This window comes from Nasonia vitripennis, chromosome 4, assembly GCF_009193385.2.
Source record: "Nasonia vitripennis strain AsymCx chromosome 4, Nvit_psr_1.1, whole genome shotgun sequence".
NCBI classification, from domain to species: Eukaryota; Metazoa; Arthropoda; class Insecta; order Hymenoptera; family Pteromalidae; genus Nasonia; species Nasonia vitripennis.
This window is the reverse complement of record NC_045760.1, coordinates 1,880,643-1,903,844: the sequence shown is the minus strand read 5'-3', so window position 1 is coordinate 1,903,844 and position 23,202 is coordinate 1,880,643. Positions and strand designations below refer to the sequence as shown.

Genomic DNA, 23,202 nt, shown 5'->3' with positions numbered 1-23,202 from the left:
TTTCGAGTATTTGCAAAATGACGTGCTTCGAGATCGATTAATAAATTATGCATAAAAATTTAATTCCAATAAATTGGAGTTTATATTTTTGTCTGTAAAATTTTTATGCAAATGCACACAATGTCGTCGAATGAAAAATAAAACCTTATTTTGGGATTCCCCGAACGGCTCCTGGGATTCCACGCGACCCAAGCCACATAAAGGAACAAAGAGCAACAAGCCAACGCTACGTTCGAGCAGACGACAGAAAAGCGACATTTTGGTTCTGTTACTTATCGCGGAGAGACTCGTTCCCTGCGAGAACGCAATTCGCAAAGCGAAAGACGCCATTTCTTGTTCACAGTCAGTGCAACCGATAGATCGGCAATTCCTTCGGCTGTTGTGTGTTTTGAGCATATACTATTGTACCTACCAAAGTATTTTAATGGTGAGTAATGCATGCATAACCTCGTTAAAAATTGTAAACAAAGTAAAATATTGCTTTCTCAACTGAAACATATTGCAAAGTTGTTGCATATGCACATCTTTACTGACATTTCGTCATGATAATTTATTAACAAATTTAAAGTCTAATTTTATTATTATCACCAGCTATTTGCAGTCTCGTTTGTGAGTGAATAAACCGCAAAAATGGAATTGAACAAGCCAGATCCTTTCAAACCAAATAAAAATCAAATAGGTCAAGATTGGAAAATTTGGAAAAAGGAATTCCTCATATATTTAAGATTATCAGGATGTTACGAAAAATGTACAGAAGAAGAAAGGGCATTAATTCTTGTAAATCTCATGGGAACAGAGGGAGTAAGAGCAATGGAACAAATGACTTTTGACGAGCCAGAAGAAAAACATGACATGGACATCTTGATTAAAAAATTTGACCAAATATTTGACCCTCCATTAAATGAAGCTGAAGAAAGATACAAATTTTTTTCAAGAAGAATCAGAGCTAATGAGAACATTGATAACTATGTAGCTGATTTAAAGGTAAGTTTGTGAAAAAATAGTTGTAAATTAAAATGTTTTCATAATTTTTGCACAAGTGTATATGCAACTTATGATACATTGTTTCAGACCCGTGCTTCAACATGTAATTTTGGATCACAATCTGAAAATTTTATAATTGACATGATCATTCGTGACATGGACAGTTATATAAGAGATGTGGTATTTGCATTAGGAGAAGTGACAATATTTGAAGTAATCCAATATTATAAACAGTTCAATATCAATAATGATAAAATTAAAGAATTAACCAAAAAAGCAATCGCTTCGAAACCAGAAACCTCTGAAGATACAGATAGTTCAAATAAGGCACAAGATAAATCAAATCAGCCCAAATTTTGCTGGAAGTGTAATTCTAGACATGTATATGGATCTTGTCCTGCTTATGGCAATATCTGTAATTATTGTAACCAAAAAAACCATTTCAATGGTGTATGCCAGAAACAAGATAAGAATAATAAGAAAGAAGAGACTAAACAGGTTTGTTCAAAATGTGGTACAAATCATCCATATAAGCAATGTCCTGCTTATGATAAAATATGTGGTAAATGCTCCATGAAAGGTCATTATACACAGCAATGCAAAGAAAAAAAAAATGACAATGCAGTTGATAATAAAGAAGAGATTAAACGTATTTGTTCAAGATGTGGTACAAATCATCCATACGGACAATGTCCAGCTAATGATAAAATATGTGGTAAATGCTCCACAAAAGGTCATTATACACAACTATGTAAAGAAAAAAAAAATGACAATGCAGTTGATAATAAAGAAGAGATTAAACGTATTTGTTCAAGATGTGGTACAAATCATCTATACGGACAATGTCCAGCTAATGATAAAATATGTGGTAAATGCTCCATGAAAGGTCATTATACACAGCAATGCAAAGGGAGGAAAAACGATGATGAAGTTAATCGAAATACCAATACAGCAAAAAGTACAGACGATAAAGCACAAAAGCTTTCTGATGACAAATTGGAAGATTGTAGTTGGTGTGAATTAAAGCATCTTAAAGATCTTTGTCCACATCCAGCATGTTGTATAAGATGTGAGGCATTCCCACATAATATATGTCCTAAATGCAAAAAGAATCCACATGATTTGAATTGCCATTATAAAACAGTTATAACGCTTCCATCAAAGACACCTGTGAGCAACAAGTCTGATATGCAAAACTGCACAAATTGTGGAACATATCATAGAGATACTCCGTGCAATCCTTTTATATTATATTGCAATAAATGTAAGAGCCACGACCATGCAACATACAACTGTGTATCGTCTCAACGGCAAAATAATAATACAGCTCAGTCTAGTGTAGGTATATTGCTAAATGGAACAATTTACTATCAATATGGTTTTTTTTTAATTTTCGATTTCTTTTTAGACATCTGATCCGCTACTGAAAGACTACGTTAAGGTAGAAAATGTCCAGCGACCATCATCAAGTAGTGCAAACTACCAAAGGACAACATCGACAAGCTCGACATCTAACACAAATTATCCAAATAACGTAAACTACCATAAACCAACACCATCAAGTAGTGCAGGCTTATACCAACGAACAACATCGACAAGTTCGACATCCAACACAAATTATCCAAATAACGTAAACTACCATAAACCAACTCCATCAAGTTCAACATTTAACACAAATTTTTCAAATAATACTAACCACCAAAAACCAATGCCGCCTCAATCTGACTTCAAAAAACAGAATAAAAAGCCTGATGCGTGTACTATTTCATAAGTTAATATAAAATGTATAATTGTAGTGAATTATAAATATTAGTCGTCGCATATAAATGATGACATGTGGGTAAAATATATTTTCAATACACGTGCGAAAGATGATTCTCCACTCGTATGAATTATCACCGCGTGCGAGAACTCTTTCGCACTAATATCGAAAGCTACTATTAAGTCGTTCACTTATACATTTAACAAAATCAGATTAAAACTTGATTAATATTAATGTAACAAGAATTTGTGTTGTAACAGTTTCTAAAATAAATTTTATTTGTTATATACACTAGCATGATCAAATGTTAATTTTTGAAATTTCTTTAATTTCTTACCCATATTGATTTTAACGTAGGTTATCGCATAATGTAAAAATGGTTGTACAGATAATGGCGATTGATTACATGATTACACTATCAGCAATCCAGTAGGATAAGCCGCGCATACCTAGAAGTATTACGAACACGTACAACGCAGTAGTCAACGCCATTTTCTTGTCGTAATTAGAGCCAAGGTTATTTAACATTGGAAAAAACAAGTTTTCAGCACAATCAAATAGCACCAGCAGTAAGTTCCAAATGCGAAATCGCGAATAACTAACGTAATTATCTAATATAAATTAGATGTATAGTTTATGTAAATAAAAAACTAGTATTTTTGACTAAATTTTGTGTATAATTTACTATCAAGCATAGAACAAAATGGCAGAGAACAACTTCATTCCGATAAATATACCAAAACCTTTTAATCCTGATAAAAACAACGTTAGTAAGGATTGGCGTATATGGAAAAACGAGTTTTCGATATATTTAGAACTGATCAGCTCAAGTGTCAAATTCACGGAAAAGGGTAAGGCATATCGTCTTCTTAATTGCATAGGTACCAAAGGAATCGAAGCTATGAACGAAATGACATTTGAAAATTCTGACGAAAGAGAAAATATGGATATTTTATTGAAGAAATTCGATGAGATATTCGATCCACCGTTCGACGAGATAGAAGAAAGATACAAATTTTTTTCCAGGCGCAAACATCCTAAAGAAAGTCTGGATAATTATTTAGCTGATATGACAGTATGTCACAAATTTATTCATGTTAAGTCCAAAGTGTTATTTTCATTTACAAAACGCGTCTTATTTTTATTTCAGGAAAAAGTATCAAAATGTAATTTCGGCGATCAAAAGGAAAAATTTTTAATTGATATGATCATCCTTAACATGGACAAAGACTATCAGCATGCAGCTTTTGCCTTAGACGATGTATCATTGCCAAGTATCATACAGATTTATAATCAGCAGTTGATTTACAATCAAAAGATGAAAGAATTAATGGACCACGAGGAATCGTTAAACAAGAACTCGGAAAATATTAGTGGAGCAGAGAATATAAACCACGTCAAGTCAGTTTTCAAAGACGTAGATAAAGAAAAATTGGGCAGCAATGTACAAAATTTGACTTCAGATAAATATGAATACATGTACACGAAGAACAATAACTTGAAGCAGCAGGTCGGAAAATCCAATGATACTGCGGGAAAATTTTCAAAAGACCCACCGCTTCGTGGAAGCATGGAACCAGGCCCAACCAAAAGTCCGTCAAAAGCTGGACCACTTTGCTCGAAATGCCTAACTAATCACGTAGTATTTATGCGATGTCCAGCATACAATGCAACCTGCTCTTATTGTTTTGAGAATGGACACTATACAACTGCATGTACTTTGAAAAATGCTACAGAAGAAACAGCTAATCTACCGAAACACGCATCGAATAAAAAGAATGAAAGTTTAGCCAAGTGCTCGTGGTGCGAAACAAGACATGCGGCAAACCAATGCCCTCACGATAAAGATTGTACATTATGCGAAATTTTTCCGCACAATGTTTGCTTCAATTGCAGATCAAATCCCCACACACACACATGTTACTACAAAGGATATGTTAAACTTCCTACACCTCAAGGCTACCCAACTAGTTCAACAAAAGATCATGAGTACACCGATGTTGCTACCACAACCGCCAGAAATTCAGAGCAAACGCGCGAACGGGGGTGTTCCAGGTGTGGATGTCTACATCCACCCAGAAAGTGTCTTGCCTACAACAAAAGGTGTTCCAGTTGCGATAAACTCGGTCATTTCGAATGGAAATGTAAAAGCCGACCTACCAATCGAGCATTGGAGGACTGCCCAATCTGCCATACAAAGCGCTTACAGCATTTAAATAAGAATCGCTACTTTTGCAATCGTTGTGCCAAGTTCTATTTCATCAATGGTTCCGATGAAGACGACGACGATGAACAAGAAGAAGATAAGTCTTGTACGATTTCTTAAAATAAAAATATTTATAATTTCTTACTACAAAATCAATGATACAAAAGAAGGTAGATAATTAAATAAGTGTACGGTTTCATGAAGTATGACAATATATTATGTATAAAATGACATTTTATAACAATAAACAAATGTAGCTCTAGATATTTTTATTCATCAATTCGCAATTAGCTGGTCCCTAAAAAATATTGAACTATAAAAGCTTTCTACATATTAAAATGGCACGGTGATAACTTTCAATTTCGGCACATATTTGAATACACTCATCACGGAAACTTCGCATTATCCGGTAGACTAGCGTGAATTTATATTTTCAATCATCGAATCTATGGCGTTGCTAAGCAATGAATTCTCGGGACCTCTTTTCATATAATACTAGGCCTTAATTTTAAAGGACTGCAGCTGACATTATTATATAATACTAACAATGGTTTCTTTGGCATGACAATGAAAGATAGTAGTATTCACGTACTGCGTAAAAAAAAATAAATAATTAACAAATTTACTAGGGGAAAAAGTTAAGCGTTTAAGACTCACGCCCCTGGAACGTATAAAATTTTACGCTTAATAAAATTTTTTATGACAATGAATTGCACGGTCGTTAAAGTATGTATGTATACGAACCAACTGAGTATTAATGAACTTTATTCAAAGTTAGTTACGTCGTTGTTAACGTAGATGCTTTCAATAATACTAAAATAGTTTGTAGGCGTTCGTTTATCGTAAAAAATATTGTCAATATAAATAGACGCATTCGTGGTAAAAATAAAGGACCCAATCTTGATATTCTCCACTGAATTTTCGGGTACCTTCGTTTAAAAATTAGTATCAAAACGTCATGGTTCCTCAATGCCGCAGCTCTTGTTATATAAAAGAGTTATAAAAATTGTGCGCTTTGTTAAAAAATTTACAATAGTTATCATAAAAACGTTATCTATAAAAAATACGATAAAAATATTTATCCTCAACTTTGTGTTTGCCTTGCTCTTGCGAAAATAGCATTCGATAGAAACGGAAAATGCTCTAGTTAGGCTAAGAAGTAACAGCTACAAGTATCTCAGGTAATAATAATATATGGCTAGGTAGAGTCGCGAAGGGAGTCGTCATGCCGTTGACGAGTCCTGGTTTGAACTCTCTGAGTCGCTCGGCGAAATGAGTGGAGCTTTGGTCATGGCATAGAGTGGTCTCTTAGGCTTGGGTGGTGGCGTAGGCGGTTTACTATGACCATCCAAAGCGTCAATCGGCACCGGTAGTTTGCTCTTTGGACGGTAAACAACAGCCCGACTGAGACTAACGAGACTACTAGTCGAGCAGTAGTTAAAGGAACTGTCATCCGGCAGATTGCAGTAGTCGACCTCGCGAGTTTTCAGAGGTAGCGGTGGCGGTGGATCGTCTTCCGACGCCGTACTGTCTGTGGTACCGACGCTGTCACGGTTCCCTTTGCCTAAACTGTGCGTATCCAAGCCATTACTCGTCGAACGTAGGTACGTCTGGGACTGACCTGACCAACGATTGCTCAGTCGGCGCTCTTTTTCAGCCTCCGATCTCAGTGGTCGCGTTGGTGTTAGCTAGTCGCGTTAGCAAAAAACATAGTTGTATTAGTAATAAGAATGACGATGAAGTAAATTAAATGATGAGGATAGTTACCTCCTGTCTGAGTTCGAATATGGGAGTTGAGGGAAGACTGGGTGTCGAAGCAGAAATGAGAGGTGACGTTTGGCACTGAATGTTTGGCTCCGGCATAGTGTACCATTGGCTTGTGGGCTGTTCCGCTTTGGAATTTGGCGTATTCTCACTCTTTCGAGAACTTCGTCGTTTGGAATCTTTCTTCTTACTTGTGCCAGTATTAGAATTACCGAGTGCTTTTTGTAACGACGTTGTTGACAAGATATGCGAGCGTGTCGAGTTATTATTTCTAAAAAAAGTATTAAGTTAGTATTAAGTCTCTGTTTGTTAAACATATTTTGAATAGATTAATTGAAAACAGTTAATTCCGTTATAGAATAGAATTTTTAAGATAATAGCGTAAAATTAATAAACTTAATTGTTAATTTCACAGAGTTCCACCATTTTTAATGTTCAAAACGAACAATAATGTTATACTTGATATTGAAATCAGGAAAAGTGCTGAATTAGTCATATAGGAAACATGAGTAATGGAATGTGGCTGCAGATTGAGTGACTCAGCCGGGCGGAAATCATGCTTAGAAGAAATGAAGTTTGATAAAAGGATAATTCATACTAACCAATGGTTTTTGAACAAAACAACTTATAAATTATATAGCTGTTGCGATAAAGTGTGCAGATTTGTGTGTGCCTGTTAAAAAGGTACGAATGACATTGCAAGAAAGCGATGCTGACTGCAAAAACGTGATGATAATGGAAACCGTTCAATTCCCACTACAATGCTCGTAAAAATGTCGAGAATCATGAGTAACCGTTTAATACATTTAAAAAAATTTCGATTTGAATGAGTTATTATTTTGTTGCTGTAATAATGGATGAATTGTGCAAAAGAAATTTTCAGCCACCACTTTTATCTGCCTCGTTAGCATTGATTTTTTACCTTGTTAACCCCACGCTCGGTAATCCCGAGATAGAGGAACTGTTGTTGAAATTGAAGGTTGCTAGAGACTTTAGAGCAGCAACTTGTGTTCTTGTAAGTGAAGTAACTCTGGAGCGCGTACCGCAACTGAATGAGAACATTATCAAAAATTGCCACGCGATGTATTAACCAGCCATAAATTGAATTTTCGATCGGAAATTGTTTTGCTCAAGAAACCTTTTTAATTTGTTCGATTATCGGGTAAACTTTTTAAACTTCAACCAAAACCTTAATGCAAGCACATGATTATAATAAAAATATGGTTGACATAATGCTTTCGAAACTTACTCATTGCTTACGGTGCTTGTTTCGGATAGACAATTGGTGTCTCCTTTCGATACATGCCTTCTCATAGTAACCGAGTGAGTTGGAATTTCCACTTGTAAATCGCATGTCTGAAAAGTTTTCTTTATTAATTCCGAGCTAATTTTATGAAAAAATTAATATTGATAAAATATTGATTAAATTTATCTACATGATAAAACCGATTCTTAGATATTTCAACTAAAGACGATAATTTTTGCTTACCCTTTTTCCATATTTGGCTTCCACCTGCGCTCGCATAGTGGCATAACATTGTTCGAGCCGCTGATGGAAAGGTGCGAGTTCATGCGATGCTCGTGACTTGTGTAATTGGACGCCAACGCCAAGTAAAGGAATTTGCTCGGCTATCAAATTTTCTAGCTTCTCGAGATCTTTACTTTCTTCAAGATGTGCTTCTTTGTATTCAGCATTTAAAAATGCTTTCTCATAGTTATCAATACCTCCCATTACAGCAGGGTCTAAAACTCCGTTGAGTTTCATACTCAGTGGATTCAGCGGTAGACTGTTGTCAGCTCTATAATAAATAAAGTAATGAATGTTGTTTTATCTCATTCTACTGTGCACCGATAATCGGGTCAAAAAATTAATTTACCTGTACGAAATAATAAGATCTCTTAAAGCTGAATTGGTGGCTTCCATTGTTTCGATTGCGTTGCATAGCGGGCTTACCGAGTATGTTTTACTTGAAACAACAAGGAACCATCTAAGTATTCCTGGCAGTGGATGACTAGTAGCTAACACGGTCCTCTCTAGCCAAAGTGAGGCAAACTCGTTTCCTGCCTCTTTTTCTTTATCGCCATTTTCTTTTCGTGGAACAGGTCTCGAAAAACGGAACTTTTGTACATTATTCACGCGATGATACCTAATCGAGGAATCGACAATCACTTATAGTATGCGACAAACAAATTTTAAGAGTAAAAATCATAAAAGTGAAAAATCAAACCTTAAAACTGGTTCGGAAGTAATAGGTTTTCCACTTAACCTATTTTTCTTTTCGTCCATAAGCGGTTCTACTTTATTGATTTGCACATACTGCACATTAGATTCCATAACTTTTTCACTAGGAGGAGACAGTTTATTCATTTGTTCTGCACTCGGTAACTGATTCAGCGTTCTCGAGCAAAAATCACTGAGCCTTTCGTATTCCTTTCCTCTGTAGACGAAAACTTTGTTGCGCAAAAAAGCCGGATGACCGCGTCCGTAATATGCCACGCGAAAATATTCAGGTTCTGGTCTTAGTTGCTTAACTATCGAGTCGTAAAATTTGGCCATTCTCCTCAAAAGTACAGACAACTGCAAATACTCGTAAGTTTGCTCCTCGTACTGTGCACACAACTCTTTGCAAACGGACAAAGCAGACTCCCACATTTTTCCCTTGTCAAAGTAATCGATTATGTCATTATACAGACATTCCTTCAACTCACGGTGAGTCTGGCAATGCGGATATCTGCTAGATTTCAGCAATGGTGGTAAGGGTTGATCACTCCAAGTGAGTAATCGACTGTGTAGTTGCAAAGTGTAAGCAGCTTCCGTATAATTGTCGCACTCCAAGTGTAGTTCACATAGCTTATTGACGTATCTGAGGATAAAAATGCGAATGTAAGAATCTGCAGGTCGAAATCGCAGACAGAATAAGGATAAATTGACTTACCTAATGTACATTTCATTTCTATTTATCTCGGAGTAAAATTCCAAAAGATTGACCGTACAGAGCATTCTGTGTTCCTGGGACTCTGTGTGAATAACGTCCCGATACTGCAACAGGTGATCCATCAGTTTAGCCACCGTTTCAACAAAACGAAGCCCCGGCTCGCGCAACAGGTTGTGGTTCTCGCAAAGCGGAGTCATTTCTTTGACCCAGAGATCGCGAAAGTCCTCATCGCCTTTTCCGCCCTCGACCTGTCAAAACGTCAAATTTTAATCGACCATTCGAACAAAGAAAACTTTTGCAAAAAACCAGGTACCAACCAAGTGATCGAGCTTAGCAATCATTTCGTTCTCGAATTCATTGAAATTAGCCCTGATATTTCCCGTGGTCCTTTTGTCGCTGAAACCCTCGACGTACTTGGAGCGGAAGTACTCGGTCTGCATCATGTCGAAGAATATCGGTATAGCCGCATCTCTTCGCAAATCCATGTCCGGGATCAAAGCCATCTCGAGTATAGCACCCACGAGTGCCGGGACGAAGAGTATTTTCTTAACCCCAAGACTGATCCACATCTTGTGAATCTCCACTGCGGTCTCCCTGCGCATGTCCTTGTAGCGCTCGAGTATCCTCTTCTGCTTGGCCTGCGTGAAGTTTTCGAGTTGCAGAGCCGGTTGAGTGAGGAAGGCGATGGCGCAGTGGAAGAAATTGGACCAGGCCTGCTGCTCGAAATCCTTGTTGAACAGCTCGCGAATGGTCGTCGAGAAGAATCGCAGCGCCTTGAGGATGACACTGTTCTGCAACATTATCATCTCGCACCAGTCGTTGGGGAAGACGCTCCGGGACACGAGGTCCTTGAAGACCATCAGTATCTCCATGAGAAAGTCCAACAGGTCGAACTGCGTGTCGAAGTTCTGGATGTAGATCTTGTAGTGGTGCTCAGTCATTTGCCTGGAATTTTAATTTGGCCGTTAGCGACTCCGAATATAGTTCAGGAAAGTGCAACACACTTTGTGCATTTTACTCACCTGAATATCGACAGCATGACGGAAACCAAATTGCCCACCAAAGGATTCTCCCTGTCCATATTTATCTCGGTTTGTATAATAGTTCTGAGAGCCGTCAGCATGATCTCCTTGATGTCCGAGGCGGTATTACCGACGTCCTTTCGGAAGGTGAGGTCTAGCACGTCCGACAAGATCTTCACGCAGAGCTCGACCTGTGCGAAAAGTCACGAAAACGTTTTGGTAAGAGCGTGGGCCACCCGCACTCGACAACGCCGTTGCTCGCGCGAAGTGAAACAAGTGATACAGAGTATTGTAGGATAAAAGGAGAGAGAGAGAGAGAGAGAGAGAGAGAGAGAGAGAGAGAGAGAGAGAGAGAGAGAGAGAGAGAGAGAAAAGTAAATCGACGCGTTCTCAGGCGCGTTGTTTCTTAGATGTACAAAATTACCTCTTCAGAGTAGCCGCGGTGCTGGTTCAGTCGATGCTTATTTTCACCGAGCAGCTTGGCTACCTTCGCCACGCTCTTGCCAGGCTTACCCAACAGTCCCTTTATATCGCGCGCCATTAACCAAAACCATACCAAACACAAAAAAATAAAACAAACCCGAGGTTAGTGCAAACTCAGGAGAATATAAAAACCATATCCAAAATAATATAACTGTGCGGTCTGTGTGTCTGTCTACAGCTAGAGATGCTGGAGATTGAAAAGGCTCGAAATTAGATTTTTCTACTTGTTTCTACTGGTGGGCTGATTCTACGAAAGCCTGTTCGTTATATTACTGAGAATATAAGTCTGTTTTTTTACTAGAATAGCGGTAATAAAAATAATAATGTAGGGCTTCAGTCAAGGACTTGTACGCGAGTAACGAAATAATGCAAGTCTCTTGAAATTGGAGATGTGCTCACGGAAGAGCGAAAATTGATAATTCTGATAAGATAAATGCTCCATTGTAAACGAAAGTTCGTATCCCTTTGCTCGATTTAAACGCTTTATATTTATTATTTTAATTTGAATAAAATTAAAATTAGATTTTACGGACGGTATTATTATTTTTATTATCTTTTATTTTAAAATTATATAATTAACTACTTTAAGCACACAAAACAAAGCATGTTCACATAAAATAATGTTTTGAAGTATGAGGATACACGCATATTGGAGTAAGCCAAAAAAAAAGTAAAAAAAATAGATTTTATACTAGTTTTCAAATACAAGTATTTCTATTGATGGTCTTTGAAAAAAAAAATTCATAAACTTTGTTGAGGATTTTTTGGAAAAATATTTCGTCCAATTATGTAATGCATAGCTTTTATGCGAGAATTTTTAAAATGCTATCACGAAGATAGTGGCCTTTATCTTTTTGGAGAGTACAAATAACATGAGTTCAAGATTAGGAAACTACCTGCTTTACAGCTTCAAGTGTAATTATTGAAGTTAAATTTAACTGAAAGTTCAATGAACTTTCAATTGTTATAGTGAATCGCATATTTGTTTCAATAATTTATAAATTTAGAGTATGTTAGACATTTTTAGCGTGATTAGTTTCACATTATTTTTAGTACTACAATGAATGATCTAATTATCTTCTAAAATGTTTGTCTAATCCTGTGATACTTTACATGCTTTATTAGTTATTAATTTCTAAAAACAAACGTGCTACTCACGGAGATGCTATTCAATTCTATCTGTTTATTGCACTACAACTGCAGAAAGGACATTGTGTAAACTAATTTTTTTACGAGTTAAATCAATTTCAGGTATTTCAGCGGAAAATTCTAAGTAATAGGTGCTAAATAGACAAGTATAGCAAGCTGACAGTGGGATTTGCATATGTGTGGCGAAAGAACGTCAAGCTGCACGGCAAACAAAAAGCAGAGGCTACACTGATTCACCGGTAAAAAAAGTTCGCTTCATGGCGTCATAAATAATCGTTAGTACATCCTAAATGCGCAGTTATTCAGTTGTGCACGATGTAGCACTTACCTCTTCCTTAGCATCCAAAAGGTCTCGTACAAGGATGGTTATCCTTGGCAGTAAAATTTGCCTGTATTCCGCAGTCAAAAACAGTTTACTGTGTACGATGTCGTTTACGGTCATCATTTTCTGCTTGGTCAGCCTCCCCGTGGGAAGAGTGACAAGTAAGTCGATTAAAATCATGCTCAACTGTTTTCCATTGTAAACTTTGAGCAGGTGAGGTATTGTGGACGGCAAATACTTTAAGCAAGCTCCTTGAACTAGAAGAGTTCCGTCGGTTTCGTATTTCATAAGGTCAACAATGGATCTCAGAAGTTCCGTGAGCGTTTGCGAAAACTCTTCCTCATCTTGATCTAATCTGTAATTGACGAATAAAAATATTAAGAGTAAAATCAACGTAGAGTATTTTGTTACAGGTGGTGAAATTCCTTACTCAGTGAACAGAAGCCGAGATTCTACGATAAATCTCATGCAGTACTGCAGATTCTTCATAGTTTTTAACAGTAAGTCCTTCTCTTGACCGTCATTAACGCTAGCACTTTCAATACGTTTCTTTAAAACTGCTATCAGTTTCTTATAAGCTAGAGTAGCAGAAAAACTTTCAGAAATATATAAATCTAAAACTGGCTGGAAATGTTGGTATTTACGATCAGAAACTAATCCTATAATGTAAAGAAGGCACTCGAAAACCATATCGTCGTAATCGTCAATATCTGTATTGCTCATTAAAATGCTGAATAAGGCATCCAAGACATCCTGGAAAAAAAATTAATTTTTATTAAATATCTAATCACTGTTTTATGTATAAAAAGTAAAAATGTATTTACTTGTAAAAATTTGACTACTTCTTCACCGTCAACTTTCATTAACGCTGCGAGGGATTCTTTGAGATCCGTTTTAGAGGAAGACCAGTTGAGTAAACCTAATAAAGCTACGTTTTGAGTCAGCTTGGTTGAACAGACGTTTGTAGCTATTAAAAAGTTATCTTTTGTAGATAAACTTAAAGGGCCAATACTGGGTTTTTTCTCCAAATTCAGCTCGTTCTGTCGAATTTTGATTAAATTAATTACTCGTATATAAATATCGCAAGTTTTATAAGAGCTGCATTGACTTACCAATTCTTCTCTGGTAGATGGTAACTTCAAGTAGTTAGTTTCGTTTTCTTCGTATTTTTTATTGTCAATCTTATAAACTAATAATTCATGTTGCGTATCTTGCAGAGTTGTACCATTACGTTGCATTAATTTGACATAACTCAGAGCAAATGGCTTCTCAGATCTGTCTTTAGCCTCATTAGAACTTCGATGCTTAAAAGTAAACTTTAAGTGTGCTTGCTTAAATTCTTCTATTGGAACTGCAATCTTGAAGGTTTCACACCATCTGGGTTTATCTTCATGATAATATATTACACTACGATACTCGTCAATACATTGTGCGCCTCCACCAAGAGTTATCACTCCTGGTATAGCCACACCATCTTCATTGCACACTTTGACAGTCACCTCAACATTTTTATCTGTTGATTTGGAACCTTTACTAAATTCTCCGCTTACCAACGTTAAATATAAATCATTGCGAACATCTCCTGGTAATATCACTTCTGGGAAACCCATTTTACGAGCAACTGATACATTACCAAGAACTAAATGAGGATTCTCATCTCTTACCTAGCAGAAAATTGAGCGTTAAAAAAAAAAAAATAAAATAATTGATAAATACGAATTAGGATTGGCATACAAACGTACTTGTTTTATATCTCCTCTTAACAATTTTAAACTGCACCAAAGCCCTTGACCTACATTGTTTCCTACACTGCTATTCTTTTGCAAATTGACTTCTTTTTGCGTAAGAATTCGTCGCAAAGTACCATCCAAACTTTCCTTCTCACAGCATCTGAAGCAAGGCAAAACAACAAACAGAACCGAACGGAAAATTTAAATGAAATAAAAATAAATCTCGTTAAATGCAACTTACTGTAAAAATGGAATGCAGTACTCCATTTCGGGGTCTCCTTCAAGTTTGCCATTTATGAAAACAGTAACATCCATAGCAGCAATACCAAAAGGTCTTCTCATGCTCTCATGACCTTTTAATTTTTGATTATTCTGCACAACGCTTGAGCGTCTGTGATCGACATCCTTGGCTTCCATCCCTCCTACTCGGATAGCATAGCAAACTAAAAAAACTTTCTCTCTAGACAAGTCGCGACTTCCCAGATCAGTGAAGAGAACTTTGAGGTTGTGCAATTGATCTATGTCAGTCATGAGACCTTGTTTGCTCCACGAAAAAACGTAATTTTCCGTTATGGCTCTCATTTCTTTGCTGTCATACAAAGTCAGTAGCAATTCGACATCCTCAGCCATTTTGCAAACGAAATTTCTGATGTTGACAAAAAATATATAAGAATAAACTGGAGTTTGGGCTTTCATTGTTTTCTTCTTTGTTTCAGTTGTTGCTTTCCTAATTCTTTCTGCTGCAGTCTCGTGGTTGTAGTATAATTGAACCGTACTGGTTTGTTCTGGATTCAATATATTCCCATGCTCATCTCTGACTACCATGTCAAGTCCTAATAACTGATTACCCGTATCTATTTTTGATGTCGCTAGCTTCTTCATATCTTTCAGTTCGTCAACTGTCAAAGTGCCACTTAAAATTTTGCTTCGATATCCTATGAGTTCTAGGATCTGTTGTTGGATTGTTACAAAGTGCTCCGAGTGAGCCTGGAAGAGGTATTAAAAAATGAAAATAATATCATCCTTGCAAAACTAAAAATGCAAATAATAGTACATACGATGTATAATTGCTTCCAGTAGTATCCCCATTCCCTCAGCACGCTTGTGATTTCGTTCATAAGTGATTCCATGTTTGGATACTTCTGCTGGATGTGTATGTAAGATTTGGGGAAAATCCCCTCTTTCCCATCGTACTTCTTGCAACCATAATACCATTCGTCGCATTCTTGTTTTATGATAACAGCATCTCCCACGCTGAGTTGCAATCGAAAATCTTCTTCTTGTGTGAAATTGCTGATGGCTTTGAACGAGAAAAAAAGGAGCTAATTAGTAGAGCATCCAGAGTATCGTACAGTGTCTATCAAAAATACCATAGCAGACAGATTGGTCTGTGTGTGTGTGTGTGTGTGTGAGTGATTCATTGAGAGGAAAACTTGAGTCATTAGCGTTTCTCAAGTAAGAAATGAAACTTTGAGTGTACAGGCACTCTCAAGGATAATACGTGCGCGTGTACAAAAGCGAAGGAAGGCATGCATTATCGCGGAAAAAGAGAGAAAAAGGAGAAGAAAAAGAGGAGGCGCGCACATTAGTAATCGCGAGCGAGCGCGCGATAGCAGAAGTTCGCGGTGGCAAAGAAAGATGATTGTCCCATACCAACGCCCATCTGATGTTCCTTGACTTTTCTCCATGTCGCTGTCATCATCATCGTCGGCGAATCGGTTGGCGCGCATAGGCGCTTATATTGTCCCAGCGATTATAATGCCGCCGTCCTCGCGAATACGCAGCTAGGCAAGAGTACGAGAGGCAAGGAAGGAGAGGAGTCGTGTAAAAAACGGGCTGGGCTCAGTCGTTATTGCGCGGCGACGGCGACATCGGCAGAAGATCGTTTCGCTTCGAAGGGGGTAATCGAGGGGCTGCACATGCTACATGCTCCTGTACAGTAGAGTCTGCTCCGCTGCTGTTGTTGTCCGCTGCGACGCAGGAGCTGCTGAGTATAGTCGTCGAGTCGCTTACAGTAATTGCTTTTACGGCGCAGCATTTAAAGGCGGGGAGTGTATAGCGCTGGTATATACATGTGTGTATATTGGCCTGGCGCGACACGATACAACGCTACTCACTGCTGCAACTAGTGTCTCTCACTCGCACTCGCTCCTTCCAGAGCTTCTATACACACTCGATCCGCCCGAGCACTTGACGCGCGCGTATCTTTCTCCCACTCTCCGGCCGCCGCTCCACAAACCGAGCGTATTTTAACGTGTGTGTGTGTGATTGTGTAGCTAATACATGCACGAAACTACGCGTCAGCATCACGCGATACAGCCAACAGCAGCAGCGATGCAGCAGCGGCTCTCAAGTGCGAAGGAATTTTGTCCATGTGGACTACTGCTGGTCTGCTGCTGCTGCTGCCGCTGCTGACTGATGTCTGTGCGACGCCTCCCACTACACCGAGCGCGCGAGAGAGGAAATCACGTTCTCCGAAGAGTGAGCTCGGTCGATCCCATTGGTTCGAATATCGCCTACGCTTTGGCGCTAATATTCAATTTGAGAATTTCGAGAGTTTAAAATGCGAACATTATTATTAACAGCGTCACCCGACGCAACGACGAGCAGGAAGGAGAAAAATCAGGGCAATGGAGCTCTTCCTCTCGGTCCGGAAGGGACAGAGGCTTTCGTAATAAACAGTGCGTTTATCTGTGTTGATGCCACGAGATATTTGTATAAGTAGTTAATTGTTGTTGCACTTATTGAGCTAGCAGACTAGTGGGATTATGTGGATATTTTTGACGGGACGTGAAAAATTGAAAACGGAGTTGTTAGAAAAATTGTCGTTTATTCTTTATCATATTAGGAAGATTACACAATATCGATGGAATTTATTAATTTCGTTTCATTCTGAATTCTTCTGGAAACTTAATTACACATAGAGCACATATGTGTATACGTTAGCGTATATATTTTTATTAAGTATGTGTATTTCATTTTTATCGTGTACGTAAAAAATGGTATTGCTAATTTAAAACGAATCTAGTTTATTAGCATTCACTCCTATATTCTTTTTTAAGTCTTGACGCTTTTATCCGCTTAGCTGAAAAACTCGCAAGGCGAATCTTATATAGTAATAACCGCGAACACTTAACTGGATTCGCCTTTGATTCCGTATAGTTCATATTAAATCATAGTTCTTACAACTATCTTCAGCTGTTACACTTGTGGAAACGCTCTTTTTACATAATAAAATGATCAATAGATTAAATAAAATAAAACAAAATGTTATACACATTCCCAAAGCTAAAACGACTTTGGAAAACTATATAGAACAATAGCACTAGCCTTTGGAACTTTAAGAAATCTCATACAAGACGATTTTCTCGATCGCCAAAAACAATCAATTTTACAGCAATAAAACAATCGCCCGTTTTCATCGATTTATTAAAGTCTCAAAAGGACAAGCCTTTACTGCTCATCAGAAGGCCATGCCGATGCGAGACCAACCGAAGGAGACTGTAATATATCACATGAAAAACTACACCGAATGAATAGACTCACGTAACTGGCTTTAGCGAAAACGAGAGCTTCGGTCTGGAGTTGTTTTTGCCAAGGATTTTCTTCTGCTCTTCCTTGACGCGTTTTTCGTGTTCTTTTCGCATTTTCTGTCTCTCTTCCTCCATCAGCCGTTGCTCTTCCACCATGGCGAGCCTTTCCTCGGCCTGAAATCACAATCATCACGGTTATTTCTTAATCAATATTTATTTTTTCCAAAATTTCGAAAAAATAGTACACTCACCAATTTCTTTTGAGCCTCCTCGATCTTTCGGTTGTTCTCTTCTATGATCCTCTCAAGTTCCTCGCGCTTCTTCCGCTCTTCCTCCTACAACGACAATAAAGCTTGTTTACATGGGGTAATGATACCATTGAGTTAACTCGTTTAGTTTTACACCTTTTTCTCATAAATCCAAAATCATGGTGCTGCTATAATAACAACCTATGCTCGTCAGCACATCCTGGGTATCATTATAAGTGGGGATAGGTGTTGGAAGAGGGAAAAATAAGAATTCTTTCAAGAGTCCAATAAGTATAACGAAAATCCTGCTTCTTGCTCACAAGATATTACAATGAATTTTTATGTTACTAAATGTAAAGTAAAAAAAAAAATACTGTGATATCTTTTTCGAAACAAGTTTTATTGATTTTCTTGATAATGTACATCAACAAGTTTCAATAACAAATACCCTTTTGATAAAAGCATTTGATAAAAGTCCATATTTGTTTAATAAGAAGTGCATGCCAGTAGAAATTATATGAGTAACAACACTTTATGTTAAGAAAAAAAAAACGAAAAAAGCTCTTTATACTTTTACAATTTCATTGAAATGTCTCTAGGTAAGTGTAAGTATATTGATGTACTCAGACTTTATCCTTTTTCCTTCTCTTCTCCCTTCCTTTTTTGCCTATATGTAAAAGATATTGACACAATTTATTAAGAGGTACCAAACGAATCACATGCTCATCCTGAACTCTGTGGTCGTTCCTAACAGCATATCCTCATAATATGAAAAATAACTTAGCAAGGAATACTAGTTATGATGAACAATATCGTATAGTGAATTATGAATATATAAATTGGATAATACCTGAATGACGCTCTCACCAGCTCACGTAGGGGATGCCTTCTTCATCGACAACACGGCAGTGAGTAAAAAACCGGCATCTTCTGTTGGTAGTCAGTTAGAAAGGCGACCTATATTTTGCTAGGTCGTGCTTTGTCGCTATGGGAATCTAATTCTGCCTTGTAAAGTCTACCTGGCCCCGGTTCAACTGATTGTCTTTATTTTAATTTTTTTTTTGTCTGTTAATGTTTGCACAAATCAAGTGACTGTACTGAGTCGTGATAACAGAAAGCAACTTGAACTGTCCTAAGCTAGATTTTTAAGATAACTACTGCAAAATCTATTTTACAAACTAATTTTAATGAAAACAAAATGAATTAAACAGAGAGTAGAAGTAAGTAAAACATCAAACTTATCGAATAAAAAATTTCTTTTCTCACAAAACAAGAACTTTGAATGTGCTTTAAATATGATTTTTATTTAACAAAACATGTTTTACAAAATTATCTTTGTATTCTCTTTAGACTCTCATGTATCATTTGTTAATCAATGGGAAATACTCAGGTAGATAAGGCTCGTTACTGATGGATAAGTGCCACAAAAATGAAAAGATTCAGCAAGAATCTCTCCAATTTTGTAGACACTATCCATGCAGGTTCCGTTCCATGTATAGTACGACAAAATGTATGCATCTGTTCATTTTTACAGACATATATGAACATATATATATATTAATAAAACTTGAGCCTTGATCAGTAGTAGTATTATATATATATATGCATACATGTGCAGGTACAATTTATCATTCACAAGTAACTCGCATGCGCCTGTATTAAAGAAAAACCTTCCATAGGACTGTATAAGCAACCCTCCCCCCCAACAGTAGGACTGTAAAAGATGCTGGGAAAGGGAAGCACTGAGGTTCTTTTGTAACGCTTGAGGTTTCAAAAATATGTCCAACCACAATGCTTCCAGCCCAAACACTGCAATGCTGCTAAGTTATGTACTGTACAAAACGATCAGACTAGTTAAACCGAGTAGGACAGTTGTAATACTGCTCACGACATCCAACATTATACCTCTCTAACGAAATAAATTAACGACAAATATTTTAATTTACAGCTTAACAATTAAAAAAATAATCACAAATTCAAGTCTCTGCAATGGATAGTGAATTAATAGTTTAGCAGCATCAGCATTTGAGCTAAATACCGATGTTTCTTTGGATTGGTCTTACCTCTCTTCTCTTTTCCTCTTCGCGTAATTTAGCTTGCCGCCACTCCATTTCCTCCATCATTTGGCGTTCCATGGCTCTTTTAGCCTCTTCTACTCGTCTTTGCACTTCGGCTTCAATCTCTTCTTTTCTCTTTTCGAGCTCTTCTTCCACTCGTTTCTGTACAAGGTCCTCTATCCTTTTGGCTGCCTCCTCTTCCACTATCTTTTGCTCCACCTCCCTTTGCCGCCTACAATATAAACGGAAACATAAACCACAATATTGCAATTCAGTGAGTTGCACTTGCTCTAGAGTGCAGAGCGTTTAAAGATCCATACACATATGCGCGTTCGTTATATAACAGCCGCGAGTTCCTATGACTGTTTATATTTACCTTTGTCTCTCCATCTCGGCGAGTCTCTCGACCTCGTCCATTTTCCGCTCCCTGTCTCTGTAGGAGCGCTTTTTGTGCGTGACAATGTGCACGTCATCGGACACATCGGAGCCGCTGCTAGACGAGACGGAGTGCGATCGTTTTCTGTAAAGAGCAGCACAAGAGTGTGTAGGAGTCGGAAAAATCAATGAGCGCGCTCCACTGCGCGGAGTCGTGTAGAAAAATATAGGGCGTAAGATGGCGACTACACTCGAACTACGTCGCAGCGCGCCCGCGACATGGCCCGGGGCGGTGAAACTACGCGCTCAGTCATCATAAGAAAAAGAGTGGCCGCGCGTAATTATTACGTATAGGCTACTCACCTCGATTTTGAGCTCTTCTCCCGGGGCTTCTCGCTGTACTTGCTGTTGGAGCGCTTCTCGCGGGATTTCGATCGATGCTTGTGCGAGTGCTTGCTCTTGTGACGCCGCCTGCTCGGGCTCTTGCTGCGCGAACGCGACCTGCCCATTTTGCTGCTACTGCCGGGTAGCAAGCTGCTAATGTCGAGCTTCAGGACTCGCCTGTCCTCCTCGATGATGAGGCCGCCGCCGCCGCGTGAACGACCGCTGCTCCCGCCGCCGCCGCCGCCGCCGCCGCCGCTGCTGCTCGGGACGGGCTGCTGCTGCCGACGCAACGCCGAGGTGTGGAGAATGTCGAGCGCCGTTTTGCTGGCCGCTTATCAACGGGTTTCAAGAAGAAGCTGGCCTCGCCTGCCCAAAGCTTATTAGCTACTGACCTCCCTCTGCACCGTGCACGGGATCCGCTGGGTGGGCCCGACTCTTCTTGTTCTCGTGCGCAGCTCTCTCTCTCTCTCTCTCTCTCTCTTGTAGTTTTTGTTGCGGAAGTGGCGGTGCTGGCAGCTTTTACTCTGCACTGCAGTGCTAGTAATGGATATCCAAGGACGGGCTCGTCTCGCGCACTGCGGAATAATCTCAGGGGGCGCTAGCGAGCGTGAAAATCTTGCGCGCGCACTCGGCGCGACACTCGGCACCTGGCGACACCTGATGACGTTCGAATTGCACTACCTTCGAATCGCAGCTGTTCCGTGAACGACTCAGATTTCTGATTTTTCGCATAGGTCCCTAATTTTGTATCCTTGCTAATATCCGATCGAAGATCCGGCATCCAGTCGAGCTCAGAGTCGCGAGATGCTTTCGCTCTCCAATCGACGCGACCATTCCCACGTTGACATATTTCGACATAAACAAAGAGGCTGATAAGGCCGCAACATTAAAAATCACGAGTTTTTTCGAAGTTGCGGCCGCGCGGCCAACCGTCCCGTGGCGCCACCGCGCGGTGCTCGCAGTCAAGATGGCGCTGGTCTGTTTGCCGAGCAGCAGTCAAGGCTCTCTCCGCGGCGAAGGTAAATAATCCGCGCGAACAAGGCTCGCCCGCGAGCGACGAGGAAGACGACTCGTGCACATCACCTCCCGGCCCCCCAGTGCAACGAGGATACAGTCGCACCTCGGAACCGAGCCAGTCGACGTCGCAGAGGCGCCCGCGTCATCGCCCTCGCGGGACAGCAGCAGAGTGAGTGAGAAAGGAACAACTGGCTAATACGACGGACCTAGAGAGAGATAGATAGAGAGTGCGTGTGTTTGTGCTACGCAACCTAGTGCTATACCGCAGCACCACGACGAGGAGGAGCCAAGCGACTCCTCGGCAGCACTGTCTGACCCAGTGTTTGTGCTAACCGTTGGCCTAGAGAGAAAAAGATAGATATAAGGAGCCTTGACGTCGCTCTTCGTTTTTTTCGCTCGCTTTGCTCTCGTGCCCTCCACTGCACCGTCGGCCTATCTTCGCGGCAGTTCGTCTCTCTCTCTCTCCCTCTCTCTCCGTCTTGTTCGGCGCACCTGAGGAATGCGAGAGGACTGCTCGCTCCCGTGGCTGCCATCAGCGGTGGAAAAGTCCGACGAGGAAATCGTGGCCTAGAAGAAGAGGCACATACGATAGTGCATAGCACAGCAGTGTCTCTTTCTCGCTCTCTGTGCAGTGTCGCGGAGGTCAAGGCGCCCGTAGGTACATCACTGCAGAGTACACAGGCAGTGTAGCACGTTACGTGTGTACGCGTACACATCGGTCGGACGGAAGCAGTGTCTCGAAAAGAGACGGTGTGTGGGCGCGATAAACAAAAGACAGTGGGAAAAGTAAAATCGGCAAGGCTGTGTGACGCATGTGTCGTGTCGCGGACAGCTCGACAACAGCAGCAGCGTCTTCGTCGTCGCCGGTAGCAGTCCTAGCCGCAGTTCGATGCCGCTGTCCACGTCCGGTCACGAGGAAGCAGCAGCAGCAGCAGCAGCATCAGAGATCCCGTAGCATCGTCGCAGCGCGAGTCGAGCTACTATATCAGTGTCGTCGGGAGTGGTATCAGCAGCGGCAGCAGCGAACCGAGCGGCAGCAGGTACGAGCAGGGAAGGCAGCGGAGGAGGAAGCGGGAACACGCGAGCACTGGGCCAGGGAGGCGCCGGAAGCTCCAGAGACTCCGGAAGCCTAACGAAGAAGATGGCCTTCAACGAGGTGAGTTTCTTCCCGTTTTTCTTCTCTTTCCGAAATGCACTGTTTTTCACGTGCTTTGTTGTTTGCTTTGACGA

At 39.7% G+C, this 23,202-nt stretch overlaps 5 protein-coding genes across 12 annotated transcripts in view; 3 read left to right on the top strand and 2 right to left on the bottom strand.

Annotated features, from left to right (window-relative positions):
* Positions 1–120: 120 nt before the first annotated feature.
* Positions 121–3,057, top strand: LOC100121915. 2 transcript variants are annotated; one of them, XM_016985092.3, is made up of 5 exons: positions 215–427; positions 592–984; positions 1,072–1,736; positions 1,770–2,322; positions 2,393–3,057. In XM_016985092.3, the coding sequence occupies exons 2-5, from the start codon at positions 631–633 to the stop codon at positions 2,753–2,755; spliced, it is 1,935 nt and encodes a 644-aa protein (XP_016840581.1). In that variant the 5' UTR covers positions 215–427; positions 592–630; the 3' UTR covers positions 2,756–3,057. The 2 variants fall into 2 exon arrangements, with proteins under 2 accessions (XP_001605522.1, XP_016840581.1); XM_001605472.6 differs by having other exon boundaries at positions 121–427; positions 1,072–2,322; positions 2,393–3,043.
* On the top strand, positions 2,908–5,541 carry LOC100678320. 4 transcript variants are annotated; one of them, XM_008213246.4, is made up of 3 exons: positions 2,908–3,315; positions 3,439–3,821; positions 3,897–5,541. In XM_008213246.4, exons 2-3 carry the CDS (start codon positions 3,450–3,452, stop codon positions 5,070–5,072), a joined length of 1,548 nt encoding a protein of 515 aa, XP_008211468.1. In that variant the 5' UTR covers positions 2,908–3,315; positions 3,439–3,449; the 3' UTR covers positions 5,073–5,541. The 4 variants fall into 4 exon arrangements, with proteins under 4 accessions (XP_008211468.1, XP_008211467.1, XP_008211469.1 ...); XM_008213245.4 differs by having other exon boundaries at positions 3,176–3,349; XM_008213247.4 differs by having other exon boundaries at positions 3,179–3,315; positions 3,444–3,821.
* Positions 5,147–16,784, bottom strand: LOC100121947 (dedicator of cytokinesis protein 2). 3 transcript variants are annotated; one of them, XM_016985089.3, is made up of 19 exons: positions 16,012–16,784; positions 15,417–15,658; positions 14,600–15,345; positions 14,371–14,515; positions 13,741–14,292; positions 13,453–13,668; positions 13,059–13,381; positions 12,635–12,983; positions 11,099–11,197; positions 10,675–10,865; positions 9,970–10,597; positions 9,653–9,900; positions 8,945–9,580; positions 8,594–8,863; positions 8,206–8,515; positions 7,966–8,072; positions 7,639–7,764; positions 6,720–6,987; positions 5,147–6,640 (listed from the first exon to the last, which is right to left on the bottom strand). In XM_016985089.3, exons 1-19 carry the CDS (start codon positions 16,061–16,063, stop codon positions 6,176–6,178), a joined length of 5,973 nt encoding a protein of 1,990 aa, XP_016840578.1. In that variant the 5' UTR covers positions 16,064–16,784; the 3' UTR covers positions 5,147–6,175. The 3 variants fall into 3 exon arrangements, with proteins under 3 accessions (XP_016840578.1, XP_031784903.1, XP_031784902.1); XM_031929043.2 differs by lacking the exon at positions 7,639–7,764; XM_031929042.2 differs by lacking the exon at positions 11,099–11,197 and having other exon boundaries at positions 5,207–6,640.
* A 384-nt stretch (positions 16,785–17,168) lies between these two features.
* Positions 17,169–21,554, bottom strand: LOC100121964 (UPF0430 protein CG31712). 2 transcript variants are annotated; one of them, XM_001607655.6, is made up of 5 exons: positions 20,935–21,554; positions 20,573–20,716; positions 20,203–20,428; positions 18,143–18,226; positions 17,169–18,065 (listed from the first exon to the last, which is right to left on the bottom strand). In XM_001607655.6, exons 1-5 carry the CDS (start codon positions 21,078–21,080, stop codon positions 17,901–17,903), a joined length of 765 nt encoding a protein of 254 aa, XP_001607705.2. In that variant the 5' UTR covers positions 21,081–21,554; the 3' UTR covers positions 17,169–17,900. The 2 variants fall into 2 exon arrangements, with proteins under 2 accessions (XP_001607705.2, XP_016840584.1); XM_016985095.3 differs by having other exon boundaries at positions 20,203–20,431; positions 20,935–21,553.
* A 361-nt stretch (positions 21,555–21,915) lies between these two features.
* The window catches only part of LOC100121999 (serine/threonine-protein kinase 26), a 53,086-nt gene continuing 51,799 nt past the window's right edge, over positions 21,916–23,202 (top strand). Inside the window, exon 1 of the mRNA XM_031929054.2 lies at positions 21,916–23,128. Coding sequence (XP_031784914.1) covers positions 23,114–23,128 — 15 coding nt within the window. The 5' untranslated portion in view covers positions 21,916–23,113. The remainder of the gene's footprint in view (positions 23,129–23,202) is intronic.